The sequence below is a fragment of the Babylonia areolata genome, chromosome 3, assembly GCF_041734735.1.
Source record: "Babylonia areolata isolate BAREFJ2019XMU chromosome 3, ASM4173473v1, whole genome shotgun sequence".
Classification (NCBI taxonomy): Eukaryota; Metazoa; Mollusca; class Gastropoda; order Neogastropoda; family Buccinidae; genus Babylonia; species Babylonia areolata.
Window position 1 is genome coordinate 19,292,880 of NC_134878.1, and position 21,254 is coordinate 19,314,133.

Here is a 21,254-nt window from a genome sequence, read left to right on the forward strand (position 1 = left end):
TCGCTTTCACTTCATGAAGGTGGAGGTCGCTGCTGGTTTGTCGCTTGCACTGTCGCCTGCTAGGTCAACCGCCTTCAATTTGAAGGCTGCATCACAGGCATAACGTCGCGTTTTCAGCATGATGAGGGTGTACGCTTGAGCAGAGTAGAACTGAATGCTGATCTGAAGGCTTTAATGTATGCGGATTTGATTTATAAAATGTGAACAGTTAGCACACTATCCTGAAGCTCATCTAAAAATTCATGGACAGAAATCATGATTTTGGCGAGTTGGAAGGGCAGCTAAGAATAGACGAGAACGTGACACTCCCGGGATCGTTAAAATCCGCAAATAAGCCGCATCATTGTATAAGCCGCAGAGGTTGAAGCTGGGGTAAAAAAAGTCGCGGATTATAGACCGAACTTTACGGTAATGTGCTATTCCATTCACTAACATGGCCAGGGAATGAAGCATTACACTTCCCCCTCCCCCTTTTTTAAACATGACTTCAGCAAGATATTTCAACAATCATACTTTCAAAGTAATGCCATTACCCCCCTCACCCCCTCAAGTTTCGTTATGACATCATTATCCCTCTGTGAGATAACATGTAACCCGCTGTTTGCAATGAGATGCTTCATTAGTGCATAGTTTACTATTTATCTCACTGGATCCTATTTTATTCTGTAAGATGATCATTTATTGTATTTTTTCCAGGTTGCCTCTGTTCGTGTGTGTTTGTGTGCATGCATATCATTGTGTGTGTGTGTGTGTGTGTGTGTGTGGGTATGTGTGGAATTATGTGTGTAGGGGCGTAGGGTACATGTGTATGTTGAGGAGGAGGCGGAAGGAGAAGAGGAGGGGTTGACAGAAAAATGAATGCTCTCAAACTTCATGCATTTACAAAGAATGTTAAAGTTCAGTATCAATAAATTCTAGCATCCACACGTGTCCATCACACCCCAGACCATCACAACAGAACAAATGTTGGCCGCCTCTTTTTTTAATGTCTATTTCATGGATGTCTGGCAATTCTGACCACGCACATACAGCAAACACAAATGCACGCACATTATGACATGCACACACATTCACACCTACCTGCCGCACTCAGTGACTCATAACTAATTACTAATATATGTATAACCATACTTAATAAATTTGACTTCTCTACCACAGCAACAAAATTGTCTTTCACCTCTTCCACTCAACTGAGTTTTTATATGCTGCATAAGTGGATGACCACTTTCACAATTCTTCATACTCATTGTTGCAGTGACAATTCTTTACATTTATTCTTCTCAAAACCAACAAAAACCATATCCCTGCTGGTATATTTTTACAGGAAAATTGTATATGTTCCTCTTTGATAATACACCTCACACACCATTGTCATAAAAACAACAAAGAAAGTCACAAAAAAAAAAAAAAAAAAAAAAAAGGATGGAAACAAAACAATAAAGGCAAGCTCAGATAAAAACTCACTTGATCCAAAGTAAGGCATTCTGTAAACATGCATTTAATTAGGAATTAAAAAAAGCTTTTAAAATAAGAAGAAAAACATCATGTATCACTCTGACCGAGATATATTTGGTAATGGTATAACAACTTCTCAAGCAGGAACGATTTGAAAAAAAAATTCAATTAAAAACTCAACACATTAGAACAAGGAATATGTTCCTAAGTTTTGTTTTGAAAAAAAAAAAAAAGAAAAAAAAAAAAATCTGTACAATGAACATCGCTGATAGTTTAGGGGTAGTGTCCCATTATAGACACACCATCTTCTGCAAGTCCTTATCTTTCGTCTCTGAAACACTGACTGAATGACACAATTTTCATGCGCTGTTTGTATGTATGTAAAATATCAGCACACAATCAGTCTGTCTACAATTATCATCTATTTTTTTGTGCTCCCTGTAGGGGATGGGTGTGTGTGTAGGAAATGATCCAGCATGATACAGGAGTTAATGTTTAACACAAAGCAGTGATTATGAAGAGAAAAAGGATCATCCGGTTTTTGTACTCCCTGTGACTGCGGGGGGTTAGGGGATGGGTGTGTGTGTACAAAATGATCCAGCATGATACAGTAATTAATGTTTAACAAAAAGCAGTGATTATGAAGAGAAAAAAAAGTTCCTCATAATTGGTTGTTGTCATTTAAAAAAAATTTTATTGATAAAGCTGAAGAGAGACAGACAGGCACAGAGAGAGAGAGATCACCCCTACACCTGTGACTAAACTAAAAATCAGGTAGACAGAAGGAGAAAGAACTGGGAATAATGGCAGTACGTCTGAAGGAAAACAAATCAAATAATTTATATCAGTGCCCAACCCCCTCTGTCTCATGCACAAATGTTCTATTACACATCTCTCTCTGAATCTTTCTCACACACTTGCAAAAGATTTACCCCAATCATTCTCCATTTTTCAGAAAAAAAGGGTGAATGTAAAAAAAAAAAATTATTATTATTTTTTAAAAAGCCCCAATTCTCTCTCACAACAAGCATCAGGTTGATCCAAATCTTCCAGTTTCCCTAAAGAAAGAAGAAAACCTACCAGGGACCGCACCCCAACCCTTTTCAGGGAACAAACTGTGGGCAAACAGGAGCAAGGGAGATGATGCAGCAGCCTCAGGACTGATAGGAGACAACTCTTTTCTGTGCTGTCCCTGCATCCTTCACCTTCCTCTGACGCTGCTCTTCACATTTGAAGGCCACCTTGTTGAGCTTCTTCTCTGCGCGCCTCTCCTGGCGACAGAAAATGTAAAAAAAATGATGCACTGACTGATAAGACAGCAACGCAACACACTCACATACAATGTGTGTACATACACACACAAATCAATTCATGTCAACAGCTCACCTGAAGACAAGCTAAACATAGACAAATAGGCCAGAATAGACAGATATAAAGTCAGAGAAAGTGAGGAAGACGTTATCACCAACGGCATAAATCTCCCCTCAGACTTCATTGTAATGTGATGTCATGAACTAATTTGCAACATGTTGTGCTGTATTACTTCCTTACCAGAATGAGATTTCTGTGTGAGAACTCTGGGCTGCTTTTCTTAGAAGAGCATATTGCCAGAATTCAATGCCTAACATTTCCTTTCCTGCTCTGTAAATGCTTGTTTCCCTGATGAGGATTTATCGTCACAATATTTTTCCTGGTAAACTTTTTAACTGCTGTGGGTTCTTTCACATGGACCAAGTCCAAACTGCACATCAGACTTCTGCTTGTCATCTCAAGTCTGGCGCCCAGACCACAAGATGTCTGCACAAGGTTGAATGGAAGGGGAAGAAAAAAAACATCCCAGCCCATGTGTGACTTTATTGCATGTACTCTTTTAAAGAGGCCATCTCTCCACAAAACAGAGCACTAAGCAATGACCAAGAAAACCTCCCGTCATGATTTCTTGTATCCTAAATTTCATGTCAGTTCAATCCAAATCAAACTGTCAGTGGACAGGATGCTGAATTAGTTATCTCCCTTGAGACAAACCTCCATAACTAACTTGCTCCCCACCCAGTCCCCTTCCCCACCTCCCAACACACACGCACACACACAAATATTGTAAGATGTCCTTTTAAAATCATTTAAAACCGGTATTTTTGTTTGAGATTCCACTAATTTCATCTTCTTTTTCTACTGTGTTCGTGGGCTGCAACTCCCATGTTCACTCACATGTACACGAGTGGGCTTTTACGTGTATGACCGTTTTTACCCCGCCATGTAGCCAGCCATACTCTGCTTTCAGGGGGTGTGCATGCTGGGTATGTTTTTGTTTCCATAACCCACCGAATGCTGACATGGATTACAGGATCTTTAACGTGCATATTTGATCTTCTGCTTGCGTATACACACACTGGGGGTTCAGGCACTAGCAGGTCTGCATATATGTTGACCAGGGAGATCAGGAAAATTTCCACCCTTTACCACCCACTTACTGATTTGAAACCAGGACCCTCAGATTGAAAGTTCAATGCTTTAACCATTTGGCTACAGCGCCCGTCACTAATATGATCAAAAGAGGTCAGAGTAAAAAGGCACAGAGAGTTCAAATCAGCTTCTGTCGGCTTTCAAACACCACCAGCACATTAAGTCTTGACCTCAGAATGCTGAGTGGCAAATGAGCTAAACCATGTTAAAAAAGAAAAAAAAAGACCTATTTTTACAGTGGAGTAGAGTCAAGACTTCCTTCTCATACTCAGGCTGGGGAACGGCTGGAAAAAAACACAACCCCACTGAAACCAGGCCATGGTCCAGGGGCCACCTAGGCCCTGGTGAGGTGCAGGGGCAACGCCCTGCTGAGGGGACCAGGGGGGGCGAAGGCCCCAGAAGGAAACTGAATTTTGCCAATTTTCAAGGCATTTGTTGGCCTTTTCCTGGCTGATAAAATGGGTTTTTGAAAGAAAGTTTTGACATAATTTGTGCCTTTTTTTGGGTCTGAATATATTATAGTATGTAACAGGTTTTAACACATTATTTTCCTTAAAGTACCACTGACTTTCTTATTTACAAACAAATACCCACCACTGTGAAGAGCCCAGTGAGGAATAAGTTATAAAATTAAAAGCACCAGTCATGGTAAAAATGTTTTCAGTCTCAAGGAAAAAACGTCCAGTTTTCACACTTCATAGTTCACTCCACTGATTCTTCAAACCAACATCTGTATGGGTGCAACTGCCAGAAAAAAAAAAACCCAAAAAAGAACTGAAAGGCAGGGTACAGGGGCAACACCCTGTTGGGGGTCAATGCCCCACACCTCCCCAAAGCAGAAGATATTAGATTTGAAAGGCATTTGGAAGGCTCTTGTACAATCAAAAACATAAATTTTTATCTAAAAATCACTGATTTGGTTATATGTTGTGTCTATAGACAGACAGACATAAAGTGATAAAACCATGAACACACACTATCTAAAGACCTTAAATGGTGGAAAATAACTCATCCAGGAATGAAGATCAATGCAAAGAGCGGAAAATGTCTCATCTTAACAATGAATGAAAATCAAATTGCTGCTTGTGAGGAACTGTTTCATGTTAAGTGCAAAGGGGTCAGGTCTGAAGTCATTTCACTAGTTTTAGTTCAAGTTCACCCTGGCGACACTCATCCACATTTCTAGACCTGTTTACCTTATATTTGTATTTGGTGTATTCTTGTCAAAATTTGGTGTACTCTTCTTCAAAATGGTGTACCAAGCAATCATGTCCTAGGCTGTGATTCAACTTCATAATATACACCTGTGTTATTTATCTATTGCAGATTTCACATTAATATTCTCACTATTAGTACTACTGATTTCAGTTTGGCCCAGCTGACCATCCAGGGCCAACTCAAAAGTATGGTCTTTTCTTACCCTCCACTGTAAACAGCAACATGCTGAGTTGAGAAGAAAAGCCAACATTTGCACTGTGAAACACTCATTGTCAGGAATTGACAGATCCAAGTAAGATTATACAAGCAGGGATCAACATTTACTGTTTTTCACTTGCCCAGTCTGGCAACTCAGTTGAAAATTCGCTCACCAGGATGGGTTTTGTACCAACATGGCTTCCAGAAACATTTAATGCACCAAACCTGAACACACACACACACACACACACACACCAGACCTGCCTAGGCCCCCAAATGCCTCTCAGTAGTGGAACCCCAGTTTTCAGTAGTTTTATGGTGGTTTTCAGTAGTGTGAACGTAGCAACATTTTTCCACCAAATAAACGCTTCCGATTGTCTTCCTTGTATTAACAAATACATGGTTTAGGGTTAATGGTCATACTTTCGGTCTGCATGCATGGACTTGACCAAAGAAGAGTTATAAGTGATTCAACATATATTTTAATAAGGTAACAATGTATTAAAAATGAAAAGATTAGTTTAAATTAGAGAAGAAAGATGAAGAGCAAAAGAAAGAATAGAAAAGTGAACAAAAACACTGACCAACAGGACCTGTGATTGGGTGGTAGTCTGATGGTGGTTGAACTGAAGAAGGCAGTGCAGTGCTCATCAAACACTTATTCCAAACAGCAGTCTCACAAACTCAAGTCTCACAAGTCTCTCAAAAAGTCTCTCAAAAAGTGGAAATAACAGAAAACAAACAAAACCAAAAAATCACTGTCAGCATGCTGGATTGGAGTCATATAATGTTGATACTCTTTTGATAAACTATGTACAATCAACAACAAGGATGTGCTCTGAGGCAGTTCATTTTCTGAGGCTGTCCCAGTAGCAGCTTTTTAACTGCTTGAGCTGCTCCTTTGTGAGATGGAATTGTGTGCAGGAATTCCCTGGAGCTGACTTCACAATCAGCAAAGCTTCCAGTGTCTCTTCACCCAGACTTGCCCTCTGGTCTGTACGGTTTTTCTGCACACAGGAAAAAATCCTCTCACAGTGTGCACTGGAATGGGGGATGGTCAGGACTCCAAACATGAAGTCTGGCAGACAGCTGAATAGTTTATCCCCATTCTCATCTGTCATGGCTTTCAAAGCCTGCCAGGTTTCATCAACCCGCTCCTTCTTGTAGCCATCCAGCTGCTGGGCCTGAAACCTTGAATATTTTAGGAGAACATCCTCGGGTGTTGCTCCTGGAGGTACCAGAGCAGGGAACTTCTTGAGAAAGAACTGCACTGATGCTGGCGTTTTTTTCAGCTGCATGTCAGGGTCAGCCACTTCAGCATGCTGCAGCAATTCACTTTCCACAGGGAGTTTCTGAGAAATGTAGGTGCTGGCCTGGACAAAAAAATTCTTCACAGAAGAATAAAACTCAACAATCCTCTCCTGCCTCAAACAATTCTTCTCTGCATCAGAAATGAAGTCTCTGCACTGTTGTCCAATGATGAGATCCTCATCTGCTTTCAAATGGTATGAAGCAGTGAAGTCTACACTGGGCATCATCTTCCCATGCAAGGCCACTGGCTTCAAAAATAGCTCAAACAAATTTCTTTGCAGACTGAGAAGAATTCTCCTCAGTAAATGAATCTTGGGCTCCTCACACTGTAGTTTCAGATTGGCCTCACCAAACACAGAAAGAATACTGTTCAGGAAGAGGCAGTAGAGGTGTGAAGTTGGTGACTGAAAAATTTTTGTTAGCCGTTTCAGCCGCTCATTTTGTGAACTGCAGCGCTCTGCCCCTGAAGTTGAGGTTTCTGCCTTAAAAAAATCTCTCAATGCCTTCCAGTTCTCCAGGAGACGAGGAAGACATTTCCTAAGGCTCAGCCAACGGGTCTGGACATGCTTCAAAATTCTTTGTTGACTGAATATCGTGGTGAACCTGCCAGGCCTTCAGAGCTGACTGTCGCTTGGAACTCTTGTCTAAATAATAGTACACATCAACCAGCAGCTCATCAAGGTTCAGAGGCAAGCAGGAGGCAGCTGCACACACAAATAATGAAAGACTGAAAAAGTTGCAATGAACAAAACTTCAAATCCTGGAAGTATTTTAAATGAAAAAAAGTGACTGAATCTTGGTTTTAGAAGAAAAGAATAGGTAACTTATAATAAAATGTACTACAATGCATTCACACACACAAAAATTGTATTTCATTATCACACCACACTTATCTCTCTCTCTCTCTCTCTCTCTATATATATATATATATATGTTGTTTTTTTCTTCTTCAGATTTTCTCTCTCCTCTCTCTCTCTCTCTTTTAATTCTTTTTAAAGAGAAGCAGCAGTTGTTGCTATCACAATTCTGATTTGCACACAAACACAACCAACTCTGAGTTTTTATGCACAAAGTTCATGTTTGCAATAATGTACTGGTGGTGGTACTCTAAATCAATCCCCTCCCCTGATCACTCATTACACTGCTCTATGTATGTATCACTTCACCCACCCCTTTGACTGGACAATCCTTTGTAATGAAATGCTTGCAATCATAAATCATAGCATTCTGAATACCTTTCTCTGCTGCAATGTGGATGAGATGACAAGCACAACCAGAAAGGTAGATGTCATCATGCTGCTTCTTCATAAGGCCATAAACTCCCTTGTGGATCCCCGTCATAACATTGGCATTATCACACCCAAGAGCCAGGCAATTGGTCCATGGAATGTGATGCTCGGTGAATTCCTCATTGATGAGGTTGAAGATATTCACACCTGCAAATCAAATCATACAGTACACTAAAATAAAAGCCAAACTGAAAGAAAAATGTAGGAATGTGTGAGTGTGCACAAGTGAGTGTGTGCATGCCAGACTTGCTTACCTTATATTTCTGTATGGTCTATTCTTGTCAAAAAACATGGTGTACTCCTCCTAAAAATTGTGTATCAAGCAAACATATCCCAAACTGCGATTCAGTAACTTCCATGATACAACTGTATCATTTATCTATTATTAATATAATTACAGATTAAACATTATCATCATCAGCACTATTAGAACTGTTGATTTTAGTTTAGCCCAGCTGACCATCCAGGGCCAGCTCAAGACTATGGTCTTTTTTTTTCTTTTTCTTTTTTTTTTTTAACTCCCACTGCAAACAGCAACATGCAGAGTTTAAAAAGGAAAGCCAGCATTTGCACTGTGGGGCAGTGTCAGGGACTGACAGATCCAAGTAAGATTCTATCAGGTGGGAAAAACAGTTACTGTTTCTCACTTGCCCAGGATGGCCACACCAGGATGGGCTATGTAGAGAGAAAGAGAGAGAGAGAGAGAGAGAGAGTGCCACTTGTGTGTGAATGTGTTCCAGGCTTTCACATTGTGGGGCAAGGGGGGGGGGGGGGGGGGAGTGAAAGAGGGTGGTAAAGGGTCACAGTTCCAGAGGGAAGGTGATGGAGAGGGGGACCAGTGCAGACAGCTGTTCTATCTACATGGAGGTTGCTAAGCAACAGCACTTTCCACACTACCCTTTGGTATGCTTGACTGTCAGAGCCCTCAACAAAACTGGACTTTGACACACACCCCTCCCCCAACCCCCCTCCATCCCCCTTGTAATGGTGTTGACTTGGTTTAAGTTATGATTCTTCAGAGTAGCTGTTTCCTTTTTAACTCTCTCCATACGAACGGCGAAAGACGATGTTAACAGCGTTTCACCCCAATTACCACCATCAAAATATTGCAAGCGGAAGGCTCTTATACTGAAGAGGTGAATGTTGACAAAGAAAACCACAATTCTGACGACGGAAGCTAAAGGTTGGGTCATTGAGACACCCACTGGACATCCGAGGGGTCTGTGTAGAACAGAAGAGACGACTGGCCGTACTGAGTGAGTTAATTATCCCCTGCCAGGGAGAGAGAGTGAAAAATGAGGGAGAGGGCCAGAGAGACAGAGACAGGAAGACAGTGAGACAGACACAGAGAAAAATCACAGTCAAAGTACAGGAGGGGAAGGAGGGTGGTGAGAGGAGAGCGGCAGCAATTTTGACAGCACTGCCAGTGGAAGTGTGAGGTGGAGGTGGGAGGAAGTGTGGGGGTGGGGGGAGGGGGAAGATGGTTACAGCCATCCATGTAGGTTGCCCTCTTGCAGTGACTACAGACAGGTCTCACTGGCTATCATGTACAACAGTACTGTAGTACTGGCATGTGTGTGCATGCGCATGTGTGTGTGTGTTGTGTGAGTGTGTGTGTGTGTGTGTGTGTGTGTGTGTGTGTGTGTGTGTGTGTGTGTGTGTGTGTGTGTGCTCGCTTGTGCATGTGTAATATGAAACATGGCATGTGTACTGGTCCAGCAAACACAATTTAAAAAAAATATATATATATTTCTTTTATATTTTCTATATTACACACAATGAACTAAAGCCATAAATTTCAGTTTATTTACCTACAAGCTGTAGATATATGTTTCAAGTAACACAAAATACATTTCAATTTCTTTACATACAAACACACAGTGATACACACACATTATATATATATATATATATATATATATATATATATATAATCAATAAAACAAAGTTGAAAACCAACACCTATTTTGTTAAACAACAACAACAAAAAACAAACAAAACACACACACACACACACACAAAATATATATATAGATATGTATATATATACATACATATATATTATATATTAAATGCAACATACACATTCACTGAAAGCATGTATTTATGAGGCTATCACTGAGAGTGAGAGACAGATAAAGAGTGTGCTGTGTAACAATCAATCAAAGAGACAATGAGACAGAAGGAAATGCAAAAGGGAAGCCGAAGGGGAAGAGTGTCAAACAGAAATAAAATAAAGATGAAGCACATACCTGTTGCTGAACCAGTGATGACTGGAAGAGCGAGCAGCTCTGACCTCACTTCTGAATCTTGGTCAAAAGTCCAGACGACAAGGGGAAACTGCTTGCTATGCACATCATTACTGCCGTCCGTGGAGATGGTGAAAGGGCCAGTCTTCATCCGGTTATGCAACTCGTCTTTCTGTGTACGGGCCAACTCTTTCACAATGGCAGTGGCTTTGCTTCGTCCACACGAAAACTGTTTTGCCACAGACGAGTCCGGAAACATCACTTTCACTGCTTGAGTAAGGTGATCCGCAGCCGTTAATGGTAGATTCAACTCCGTCAGCAGCCCGACCATGATAGTTTCAGCTCTGGTCACATCTGTGGTCCCAACTTCTGGTCTTTTTGAAAAAAATGATGTTATCTGGGGTATAGACTTTTTTGATTCTGCGTTGGACTTATGCTTTGCAGTTTCAACATGACGCCGACAATCGTCAATTCCCCCATGCCGTATCGAAATATCAGATGCACACACTTGACAGAAGACAAATGCAGGTGCCTTTGTACTCGATTTCAGAACTGGGTATTTTTCTGAGTACTTTGTCCGGTACTGTTGACTGGCAACTACCAACGTTTTGGGCTTTTTAGTTTTAAAACCACTGTCAGCAGGTTTTCCATTCTGATATTCAATTTCGGACATTTCCGGTTCAGAATCAGTTTCATGCTGCCACTTCATGCATGCCATCGTTCCGCTCAGTTGATGATGTTATTAGGACGCTATCGTTCTGCTCAAGTGGAGATCCTTTCAAGATGCTGTCGTTCCGTTCAACTGACCATGCCACGCTATTGTTCGAACACGAGTGCTGTCTTTGTCTCACAATTGTGTTTCCTGCGATTGTGTCCACGCGTGCGCGAAAATACCTCAAGTGAACGCTTCTGGCGTCACGTGATTGCTATTCCCGCGAGCCCCAAAAGTGGGTAAGAACACCTCAGGCGAACTGCGAATAGCGCGAAATGAAATCGTAGGTTCGCGGTTGGCAAAATCGTAGTTTTTGTTACTCGGCCGTAGTGCCGTAGTTTGGGTGCTCGAATCGTAGAAACTACGGACGAATCGTAGTACTAGGCAGGTCTGACACACACACACACACACACACACACAAGAACAATGATTCATATAGGTCTAAAATCTGACAGCTATAATGGCCTTCTATATATAAGTCGAGGGGGTGAGGGGGATAAATTTTGGACTGTTTGGGAAAAAAAAGAGAAAAAAAAATGAACAAGGAATCTGAAAGTATCTAGATTATTTGTCTCAGAGAGACACAGAGAGAGATGGGGATAGAGACAGAGACTTAGTCCAAGTACAGGAGGAAAGCGAGGGTGGTGAGGGGACCGGGACAGCACTGCAGTGATTTTGACAGCTCTGCCAGTGGGAGTGGAAGGGTGAGGTGGAGGTGGAGGAAGGTTTGGGAGGGGAAGGTGCGCACAGCCATTCAGCAGGTTGCTCTCTTGGACTGACTACACGAATGGGTAGGCGCTTAAAAAAAAAAAATTTTTTTTTACTGCTTTTCCCCCCCAGAAAACGGACGTTCCATTTATGACAAAAACCTAAAAACTGAAATCCATCTCAGGACGGAAGAGTTGCACCCATGCATCTGAGTAGGAATCGCCTCGATTTATGATGTTTACCAGCGAAAGCATGGTGACAAATTTCAAGCCAGACGCTCACTTCGAACTGATAAAACAAAATGGTGGCCAGTAAATGGCTGATCCGTGCTATTTGAGGAGTCCCCCAAGTGAGAATAACTGCTGGCGCCAAATGAGAATAACCGATTTTTTATGCTTTGAATTTTTTTTTTTCAAATCAGCGGAAATTTTTTTTTTTCCAGTGGAAATTTGCGTTTCAGCAGAAAATTCCCCAGCCTGCATACTTCATGGATCAAAGGAGAACTGTACTTTCCAGAGGGAAAAAAAAAAAAGAAATCATCTTATAATAATCATGCTCATGACTTGGATCAGCATGCAGAACAACAGAGACCAATGAAATACAGAATGGGTGCTAAGCAAACTTCATCTTCAATAAGCAAAACTCAAGACCTTTGTGTCTTCGATGAACGCACACACTCTCTTTCTCTCTCTCAAGCCCACCTTCTGATGTGCTTTTACAGTCTGCTTTCTTTCTTTCTTCTCCTCTGGTGTTTCGTTCTTGGGTCTGTAAGTGGGTGGTGCGTCCGCAAGTCGCTCCAGGCGTGACTGTTCTTCAATGTCTTTCAAGGTCAAGCCTGGCAGTGTGCCTTCTGAGGCAGAGTCCTCAGATGCCTTGGCCTTCTTCTTCTGCTTCTTCTTGTCCTGCCACTCCTGTCAAATATATGACGTAACTAGCACACCATTACCAACAGCAGAAAGAAGAGCTGGAAAAATGGAAGATGCCCTCATGGACATGGTGATATGATAAAAGAATAAACAAAGACAAAAGAACTCTGAACTCAGAAATGTTTTAATTCATATAGGCCACAGCCCCAATCAAATATGGAAATACATATGAAACGATGAAAACCTGACATAATTACATGAACACAGGGGTGAATAACAATCACAACAAAAAAACACGTAGATTAACCAAGACAAAAGAAAAAATGAGAGAGAGAAGAGCTAAGAAAGGGAGAGTGGGGAAAAGAGAGGTGGTGGAGGCTTGAGAGAGAGAGGGGTGAAAGGGACAGAGAGAGAGACATTAACAGAGAGACGAAAGAGGGGCAGACCAGCTCGGCAGAGCCTGAATAAAATTTAATTTTTGTTACCTAACTACAGTGACACTGAGCATCCATTCTGGTCAAACTGTTAAAAGCACCAGAGAATTCAATGAACTGAACACAACAGAAATAAGTGTGTGTGTGTGTGTGTGTGTGTGTGTGTGTGTGTGTGTGTGTGTGTGTGTGTGTGTGTGTGTAAGAAAGAAACAGGGAATGACTGTATAACTGCTGGTTATCTCCACATAGTAACATCTTGCTAAATGGAGTATACTGGTTAAAGGAGCAAACATCTAGTTAAAGAAGCAAATATCTACGGTGCCTACAATGTCTACATCTTAGAAATGTATGATACAAAAGATTTTTTTTAACACATTCAACTTGCTAACTCTGTGTTTAAGCGCAAAGAAAATTCAGCTTTGTCAACTTATTTGTTTGTGTTCATCTGCTTGACTTGACCTTTGTTACTTTTTTTTCTCCATAATAATTTTAACATGCAAAGAGATTGGGGAAGATGCAGATTTCAGGATGCTTGAAATGCAATGAATATCATAAAAAGATTAACACTCACCTCTGGGATGACAATTGGTGTAGGGAGGTTTTTTGTCCTTGAATACGTGCCTGTTAGATAAATGAATATATTGATAAATAATTATTTTGAGCACTTATTTTCATGAAAGGGCGAGACACACGAACAGACAGATAGACAGACAGAGGGAGACAAAGTGAAATGTGCACACAAATGGAGATAAACAATATACTTTGTGCAATTATGAAGAGGGTGGCAAAGTTCAGTTCAGTTACTCAAGGAGGTGTCACTGCATTCAGACAAAACCATAAACACTACACCACATCTGCTAAGCAGATGCCTGACCAGCAGTGTAACCCAATGTGATTAGTCAGGTCTTGAGAGGAAAAAACTAAAATGAAATAAATTAAAAATAGATAAATAAAAATAAAGTAACTATCCAATCAAACTAGAAATCATAAAATAATGATGCATCTTCTAATCAGCATGCACCCAAAGGCACACACAACACACACACACACACAGACAGACATAAAGGTGTTCATCCTTGGGATTCGAAGATGACCATGGCTTAAAAAATCAGATGGAAGATTGGTGGCTGTGGGTCTGGAGGTGACTGACGAGGCCAGTCTGGGCCCTGAAGGCTCACCCTCATGTGGGACACAAGTGAGTGGGTGCTGTCATGGCAGTGGATGCTGCTTGGGCCTTGTCCACAGCATGCTTTCGTTGTGCCTCGGTGATGCGCCTGGCTTCAGCTGCACAATCTTGCTGCGCCAAGCTGGATGGTCCACAGCAAGTGTCTCCCATGTGTTGATGTTGACACCAAGGTCTTTGAAGGACGCTTTGTGGCAGTCTTTATAGTGTTTCTTCTGCCCTCCAACTAAGCGCTTGCCCTGACACAGTTCTCCATACAGCAGCCCATATCCAGCCCACCTGGCTTGGGCTTTCTGCAAGGGGTGTAGACGCTGCAGAGGCCAGCTCATTCCAGGACTTCTGAGTCGGAGACTTTGTACTGCCACCTGATGTGGAGTCTGCGGAGACAGCTCAGGTGGAAGCGAATGAGCTGTTTCACGTGTCTGCTAAAGACAGTCCAGGTCTCGCTGGTGTAAAGGAGGGTGGTAAGGACCACTGCACTAAGTCCTCTCCACTCCCAGATGTTCTCATGGAGTCTCCCAAAGGCAACGCTGGGTTTGGCAATCCTGTTGTTGACCTCAGTGTGTATGTTCACTGCGTGACAGAGCATGCTGCCCAGGTCGGTGAAGCTGTCGACTGCCTGGAGGTTGCCCCTTCAATGTGATGTTAGGCTCCTGGTATGACTTTCCAGGGGGGCAGGCTGGTACATAACTTCGATCTTTTTGGTGCTGAGGGTGAGACCAAAGTTGTTGAAGGCTTGTGAGAAGCAGTCCATTTCACACTGCATCTTCTGCTCTGCACTGGCATTGAGTGCACAGTCATCAGCAAACAAGAAGTCTCCGATGACATCTTTCACCTTTGTAACAGTCTGCAGGTCCCTGAGGTTGAACAATTTCCAGTTACAATAAACTATCAAATAAAGCTAGAAATCACAAAATAATGATGCATCTTCTAATCAGCATGCAGCCGAAGGTATGCACAACACACACACACATTTTCTGCCCACGCTTCATATACCAGCCCCTCATTCTCAACCAACAAACATGCATTCTTTTCATTAAATAGAAGAAACAAAATTCTGGCCGACTTACTCAAAATGGATTGTGCATCATACTGAGGTTTCTTGGCAGTGACCAAAGGTTCTTGACTGTAGTCGATCTCCTCCTCCACACTGTAGTCCTTCTCTTCCACATACTTCCATGCCTCTGGAACCACTGGGCGGATCCGCTCCTCTGAGTCAAACATATCTTTCATGGTCCTGAAATTCAGATCAGATAAGCCACACAAGTCTTACATATGATGTAAGATATCACTTCACTGCTACTCATTTGTTAATAAATGTCTACTCAACCTCTTTCTGAGAAATAAACTAGTTAATAATGATCTTCAACAAATGTTGCCTGGTCCATTGTGTTAATTTTGATGTTGTGAGATCTCATTCAAATGAATACATTTCAAGATGAAAGGAAACAAAATATCACATGTCTGAGATGGATTACAAAAACAGACACAGACACAAAACTTCACAAAACTAAACTGAGATAAAGATGTTGGAAGAAAAAGCAACCATGAAACCAGAAGATGACAAGAGCAGAATGACACTGTTTTGCAGATAAAAACCTATAAACAGATCAAGACAGACACAAAGAAAAGCAGAAATAAAACCTAGCAAAATCCAGACTTACACTTTTTTCTCTCTCTGCATCATTTCGTTATATGCTTGTTTGAACAGATCACTGTCAAACTTCACTCGACCACTCAACTCTTCGCCATCCAAGGCACCCATCTTGTCCCAGGAATACTCTCGTTCGATGAGCTGTGGACATTATGAATCATACATTTTCAACACAGAGGAACATAGTTCATGGCAGATGACTGAAGCTGGTTCATGAAACCACCTACATGACACTGTAATCCCTTTCAGATTTTCATCCACACACACTTACACACACACACAAACACAAAATACACCGAACCACTTTTACCTATCAAAACAATGACAGTTCCACATATGAACACCACATAAAACCCACACAGCACCACAAAAGCCAAAAGTAAAGATGTGCTGTTTACCGCCTCAGTGAGCCTGTCGATGAACTGGAGGTTTTCGTTCCTGGGAACCATGCTGGCGGAGTACTTGCTGACCCTGGGCAACCTGTCCCTGGCCATGGTGTCTTCACTACAGTCCGTCCACTCTGATACGTTGTCGTCCACATCCTCATCATCAGAGGCATCTTCACTGCCCTCTTCACCCTCACCTCCTTGTCCTTCAAGGTGCACGCTGGAGAAGTTGAAGGAAAAAAAATGAAGAGAGGGTATAGGCTGAGTAAAGAGTGGAAAAGACAGACAAAAAATTAAATACATGTTGAAAAGGAGTATGGCAGAAGGAGGTACTAATATATTATATAATACAAGTTTGTCTTCATTAAAAAAACCGAACCCATACATATCCACCATCTGCATACCAGTCCAGTAGTAACCACCCACTGTGAAAAGCACTGCACATGATGGGCGGAAAAGAAAAAGGCAAAAATTGTACTTATTGGCCTGCTGGTTTGTAAGTTAAAGTACTGTTAGCCTTGTTTGGCAGAGAGCCAGTTTTTTTTCTGGGCTGCAAGTCCACTGCTTCCATGGTATTTCCTTCATCAGATATGTCTTCATGAAGATGAACTTGCTATAATAAAGAACATGATCAGTGTGTGTGTGTGCGCATGTGTGTGTATGCATGCATGTTTATGTGCATGGCTGCAAGTGTGTGTGTACGTGTGTTTGTGTGCGTGCGTGTGTGTGTGCATGCACGTGCATGTGTGTGCACACATGTGTGACACCAGCGTTGTTGCCCACGATCTGCTCATCACTCACAGATCCCCCTCTCACCTGTGTAACCACTGTGACAGATCTTTCGCTTTTTCTTGCTGCTCTTCTCCATGTTTCTCGTCTCCGTCTGCAGACTCGGTGTGCTCCCCTGCATCATCCTGCTCTCCATCTTCCTCCCCAGAATCCATACAGAGCTCCTCTACCTCCCCTGACTCAGCATCCCCATCTGTATTTGCTAACTGCATGAAGTCATCCTCCAGGGCATTGTCAGGATCATCAAAGTCAAATCCATCATCAAGAGCAGCCACAATGTCTGGATCCCAGTCCTCTTTAGGTCCTGTAAAAACAGAAAAGAAACTATGAAGTGATACAAGGTGTTCAGTCTGGGGGGTGTGGGTTACAAGCCTCCAGCCCATACCTCCTCCCTCGACCCGCTCTTGCTCCCTTTCTCATCACATGTGTACAATACTGTATACTTGCTACGCCACAAAATATTTTCAGTCGTAAAATTTACTTTAATCTGATGTACCATAGGCAGAGCGACATGCAAAAAGCAGCTCAAGCATATGATACACATGGAGAAAGCTTATAAAAACCAAGGGTTGTAAAATAAGACTCACTTTTGGTAAGAGGTGTCTTATATTTCAGACCATAGGTCTATCTTCAGGGACTGTGTTAGGTGGAAATGACAGCAGCGGTAAAAGCAGAGCTTAAGAAAAGTTAAGAGTATTATTCAGTAAACAAATGCAAGGACAAACAGAGAAGTGAACAGAGATCAGACTATGGACATAAAAAGTCATAGGATATAGGAGATGGTCAAGAGTGGGAGGGAAAGTTGTGTGAGGAAAAAGCGGGAGTGGGTAAGGAAAAACATGGGAGTGGGTGGATAAAAAAACAACCCACAAGCAGTCCCTGAAGACAGAACTATGGTATGAAAATTTGGACGTCTGTTATCGAAAGTCAATCTTATTTTATAACCCACAGTCTTTATAAACTTTCTCCACTTGTAATTTTTACAGACTTGACAGTCATCTTTCATTTCATCGCTGCAACTGTAAGCATAAGATAATATTATAAATATACACAATAATCTTACAGGTCAGGAATCTTTTTCCTCTAAAAATCCTGCATGAATAATTTGACACATGAACAACATACTTGATACCAGTATTTGCAAACATCATATGAAATTGGGACATGCTTTTGACCCCTCCCCTTTATTATATTAAGTTGTGATTTACTTTAGTCATACATGTATAGACAACCAACAACTGATACAAACTGTTTTCAGCTATGTAAGAGGGAAAGGGGAGACAAGGGCGCATGCCTACGAATCATTTCATGTCAGAGGGTTTGAAGCATTATCCCCAAACTTAAAAGCATCAGTTAGAAACTAGGACACTATCTGAGGTTCCTTTCCTGACCTGAGGATGCAGCTGCCATGTTCAACAACCCAACATCCCTCTCTACAGCAGAGCCCATCACGGAACTGGGCAGCTGGAGGCGTGACGCTGTTGTGGAGGCCATGCTGACAGACCTAACATCATCATTTTCCTCCTCCTTCATCTGGAAGCCTGGCAGCTTCAGACAGACAAAACCCAATATATATACGGTAAGAATGACAGGTCTAAAATTAGAAAAAGAATTGGTGACACACAGCAGTAATACAAATAAGTATTCCAGACATTTAAATAAAGAAAGTGATAACCTGTACAGTTTATCACATGTTAATACAAAATGTTAATCAAACACTATCTGGCATATGCCAAGGATGGTAACTTTATATTTCTATTTTCTTTCATTTTATGTGAATGAGAAATGCAATACAAATGAAAGTGAACAATAAACACTAAACAAGTCATTTTTCTTACCTGTCTCATTTCACTGTCATGGATCTCATCGACATCTCTCAAGTGCTGGAGGTAGTCGTAGTCATCTTCATAATAGATTCCATATTGCATCTGCTCCTCCCACCTCTTTTCCTGATGCACAAAAAAGGAATACATCAAAATGCTTTAAAAATATCATGCACATGTATGAAGCAGGCACTTTTAAGGAATTCCTAATTAAGTCAGTGCAATTCCTAATTAAGTGGAGTGATGGTCTGGTGGTGAACCATAAACATGTTCGCATAGCAAGCAAGGGAATCTGAGTGCAAAGGGGCAAATCCCATAGCAGCCAGTATTTTACCCCCCTCCACTACACCTCGAGTGGTGGTCTGGATGCTAGTTGTTCAGATGAGATGATAAATCATGGTCCCATGTGTAGCAGGCACTTTGCGCTCATAGAAGGACCCACACCAAGAAAAGTGTTGTCCCTGGCAAAATTCTGTAGGAAAACTCACTTTGAATGTTTGACAGGAAAACAAAGTCTTGCAGGCAGAAAAAAGGATGGTTCTGCTCTCCTCAAGAAGAGCAGCCTAATCTCATATTTATAGAAATCTGTTCTTACAAATTTTATACAAGACTATGAATACACTATTCAGTACAGAACATTTCATGCGCACTATCAGTATCATATAAGTAATGAGAAAAAATTAAATAACTAATCACTGAAACAGTGAAAGGTCATAAAAGATAAAAGTCAGTCAAAGAAAATGATCTATACATAGAATATCACTGTGCCAAAGTAAAGCCTATGGCACAACCCTCAGCAGTGTCTTGCTACACTACTAATGCAAGTTTATCTCCTTCATTGGGCTTCAGTGCTTCACACCCCATATGCATTGGTCAGACATGAAATGATAAAAAATGACTTGTGATCCATGATGTAGGTCGGATAAAATAAAAGATGCAAATCACAAACTATATATTGTAATTCAAGAATCAATTATTCAACAAATAAACTAATTAATTTAAAAAAGCAGAGGTAAACTGATTTACCCTTGTACTCGGCTCTTTTGGAACAAGTACATGCTCTGACACTTCACTGTCAGCAAGCATTGGGTCTTTCTGACTCCTGTAGCCCACTTCAAAGTGGGATGCTCCCTGTTTTGCCACATCTCGAAAGGACTTGTAGTTCTTTCTCCTTCTGCCAGGCTGTAAATAATGAAATGGCAAGATTATCACTTACTGAGATACTCTTACTGTGACAGTGATGCATGAAGTTGAGTGGAGCAGAGGATTTTTGGTGAGACTTTAGATACATAAAAAAAACTTTAATAATAATAATAAAAGACCTATTGAAATATGATGTAAAGGTGGGACATGATGCAGGTGAAAGGGAATATATAATATAAAGTTTCTACATTTATTCTTAATTTTCCTGTCTGGAATCTGGAATGATACATTGCAGGAACCTTTGCAGATTATCGTCGCAACGGGTGATGGGAGCGCATGGCTTGACTAGTTTATGAATTTATCTATTTTTGTTTTAAGCTCAAATTGTAACATTAGGTGCTTCTGACACTACTGTCTCATGAGGTTCTTATCAAATTCATTGTCACAACTTGTCAAAGGCAGTGTCTATTAGAATGTAATACTAAAAGCCTTCACAACAGGTTGTTCCATATTCTTTATTTTGTTATTCTTATAATGCCCTGAAAGTAGTGAAATACATCAGATTCAGGCTCTACTACCTCTAAGAAGACATGCAACAATACTCAATAAAATCAAAACAATCAAGGCAGTGAAAATGAACACGACTTAATGATATACAGTTAGTGAAAAGCGGTATAACAGGTCCTACAACGTTTTCATTTATATGATTATTATATATTTGATACTGTTACAAAACGATATGGTTGCTGCGCACGTGTTTCAGAACAACGATTTGCAGTTCAACACAGAAGAGCTGAAAATATGTAGATAAAATAATGTTAACTACATCCATCCCTTCCTGCCTTTATAAAGATCATCAATAACTGCCACTAACCATACTAAATACTCTGGTTTGCACCAACACAATCAAAACAAGTTAAAAACACAAAGCAGCAACACGAAACAAGCTGAAAGTGGTGTGTCAACGTGCGAACCTAACTTCCGCTGAACATTGTCAACAAACCCAAATGAAAGATTTTCAATATCTAATAGCCCAAATTTACACAAACAGAAAGCATCATCTTGAAGCCGTGCACCTTCGTATCAGATGTATGTGCGCCGTGCGCGCCCGCGCGCGTGCGTGCGTGCATATGTGTGTGTGTGTGTGTGTGTGTGTGCGCGTGTGTGTTGGGGTTAAGAGGGGGTGGGCAAATCATGTGTCCAGACAGTGTGACAGCCTCAAAAAAGCAAAATTTGTCGTGTGTGTGTGTGTGTGTGTGTGTGTGTGGTGTGTGTGTGTGTGTGTGTGTGTGTGTGTGTGTGTGTGTGTGTGTGTGTGTTTTGTTGTTGTTTTTTGTTTTGTTGTTGTTGTGTGTGTGTGTGTGTTTGTGTGT

General features: G+C 41.3%; 1 protein-coding gene across 1 annotated transcript; it reads right to left on the reverse strand.

The window, feature by feature from the left end:
• Positions 1-744: 744 nt before the first annotated feature.
• LOC143280490 (protein LTV1 homolog) lies at positions 745-20,864 on the reverse strand. Its single transcript, XM_076585149.1, has 11 exons — positions 20,756-20,864; positions 19,765-19,920; positions 18,754-18,864; positions 18,307-18,463; positions 16,943-17,219; positions 16,139-16,346; positions 15,751-15,881; positions 15,157-15,323; positions 13,475-13,524; positions 12,305-12,514; positions 745-2,726 (listed from the first exon to the last, which is right to left on the reverse strand). Exons 1-11 carry the CDS (start codon positions 20,756-20,758, stop codon positions 2,610-2,612), a joined length of 1,587 nt encoding a protein of 528 aa, XP_076441264.1. The 5' UTR covers positions 20,759-20,864; the 3' UTR covers positions 745-2,609.
• Between the last annotated feature and the right edge of the window lie 390 nt (positions 20,865-21,254).

Excerpts from the sequence above, each read along its gene's own strand:
- LOC143280490 (XM_076585149.1), bottom strand. Across the intron at positions 15,882-16,138 it reads TCGACAGGCTCACTGAGGCG|CTCATCGAACGAGAGTATTC; the intron begins GTAAACAGCACA and ends TAATGTCCACAG. Across the intron at positions 12,515-13,474 it reads CACCAATTGTCATCCCAGAG|GAGTGGCAGGACAAGAAGAA; the intron begins GTGAGTGTTAAT and ends TATATTTGACAG.